The 1,053-nt window shown below is 59.0% G+C and overlaps 1 protein-coding gene across 1 annotated transcript in view; it reads right to left on the bottom strand.

Moving 5' to 3' along the window:
* The window catches only part of ITGB3 (integrin subunit beta 3), a 24,644-nt gene that overhangs the window by 12,057 nt on the left and 11,534 nt on the right, over positions 1-1,053 (bottom strand). Inside the window, exon 3 of the mRNA XM_009648172.2 lies at positions 611-803. Within this exon, the coding sequence (XP_009646467.1) occupies positions 611-803 (193 nt within the window). The remainder of the gene's footprint in view (positions 1-610; positions 804-1,053) is intronic.

The raw sequence follows: 1,053 nt of genomic DNA, 5'->3' as shown, positions 1-1,053 counted from the left end.
CCATGAGTGGGTGGCCAGGGGTGGGCTACATGTGGGGCAGAGCACGATGATGGCACCACTCACTCCACCTTCTCCAAACCGGTTTTGTGACCATGGGCAAGTGACGCCCGTTAGTTTTGCCTCCTGCCTGGCGCCACTCAAAGCTCCTCGATGCTGGCAAATGACCATAACAGTTAATTGGCTCCAGCCTGCCTGGCTGAAACGAGTCTGGGAAATTAGAGGGACCTGTTGGCAGTCCAACCCTGCCAGCTGCTCTATGGCTCGTTAGACACGACCTGGCTTCCACCAAAGCATTCAGAGTGCAGCAGCAGTGGCCGAGGTCTAAATGACTTTATAAAATAAGCCCATGAGGTGCTGAAGTTGCATCCCGTCCCGCCCCTTGGGGTACCACAGGATTGAGCCAAGATACTGAACAGCAGAAATCTGCTTGCAGACAGCCTGGGATATTCCCGGTGCGGGGGGTTCGGTGCAGCCCCCAGCCTGGCCTTACCCCTGACAGACACGAGACAGCCCTGGCCAGCGAGGCAGAGGGATGGCTCACTCATCACTTGAGCCCTTTGGGTTATTCCCACTGCATCTCCCCTTCCCACAGCCATTTGGGGGCTCTTACCCGGCCGCAGGTTCAGCTGGATTTTCTGGGGGCTCATCTGGGTGGTGGTGGAGCTCCCCGAGCCCTTGTTGCTGAGGGGTCGGTCCTCCAGGATGGTTACGGTGCTGGTGGGGAACTCGATGTAGTCTGGCCCGCAGCCGTTTTGCAGGAGGTTGGCATGCAGGTCGCAGCGTGGGGATGACTGAGGCACGACCTGCGGGAGAGGGATGTGGTCAGGAGCTGGCTCCTGTGGGAACCCCTCGGGTATGCCAGGAGGAAGAGAGAGGGCCCCCTTTTCCCCAGAGAGCCCCTGCTTTATCACACCTAACGCAAGACCAGGATAAGAGACCTGGACGAGGGGATTGAGGGCACCCTCAGTCAGTTTGCAGATGACACCAATTTGGGCAGGAGATCTGCTGGAGGGGAGGAGGGCTCTGCAGAGGGACCTGGCCAGGCTGGATCCA

This window comes from Egretta garzetta, unplaced genomic scaffold (genome assembly GCF_000687185.1).
Source record: "Egretta garzetta isolate BGI_Z169 unplaced genomic scaffold, ASM68718v1 scaffold100, whole genome shotgun sequence".
Classification (NCBI taxonomy): Eukaryota; Metazoa; Chordata; class Aves; order Pelecaniformes; family Ardeidae; genus Egretta; species Egretta garzetta.
Note: the sequence above shows the minus strand (reverse complement) of the source record. Positions and strands in the feature narration are given on the sequence as shown.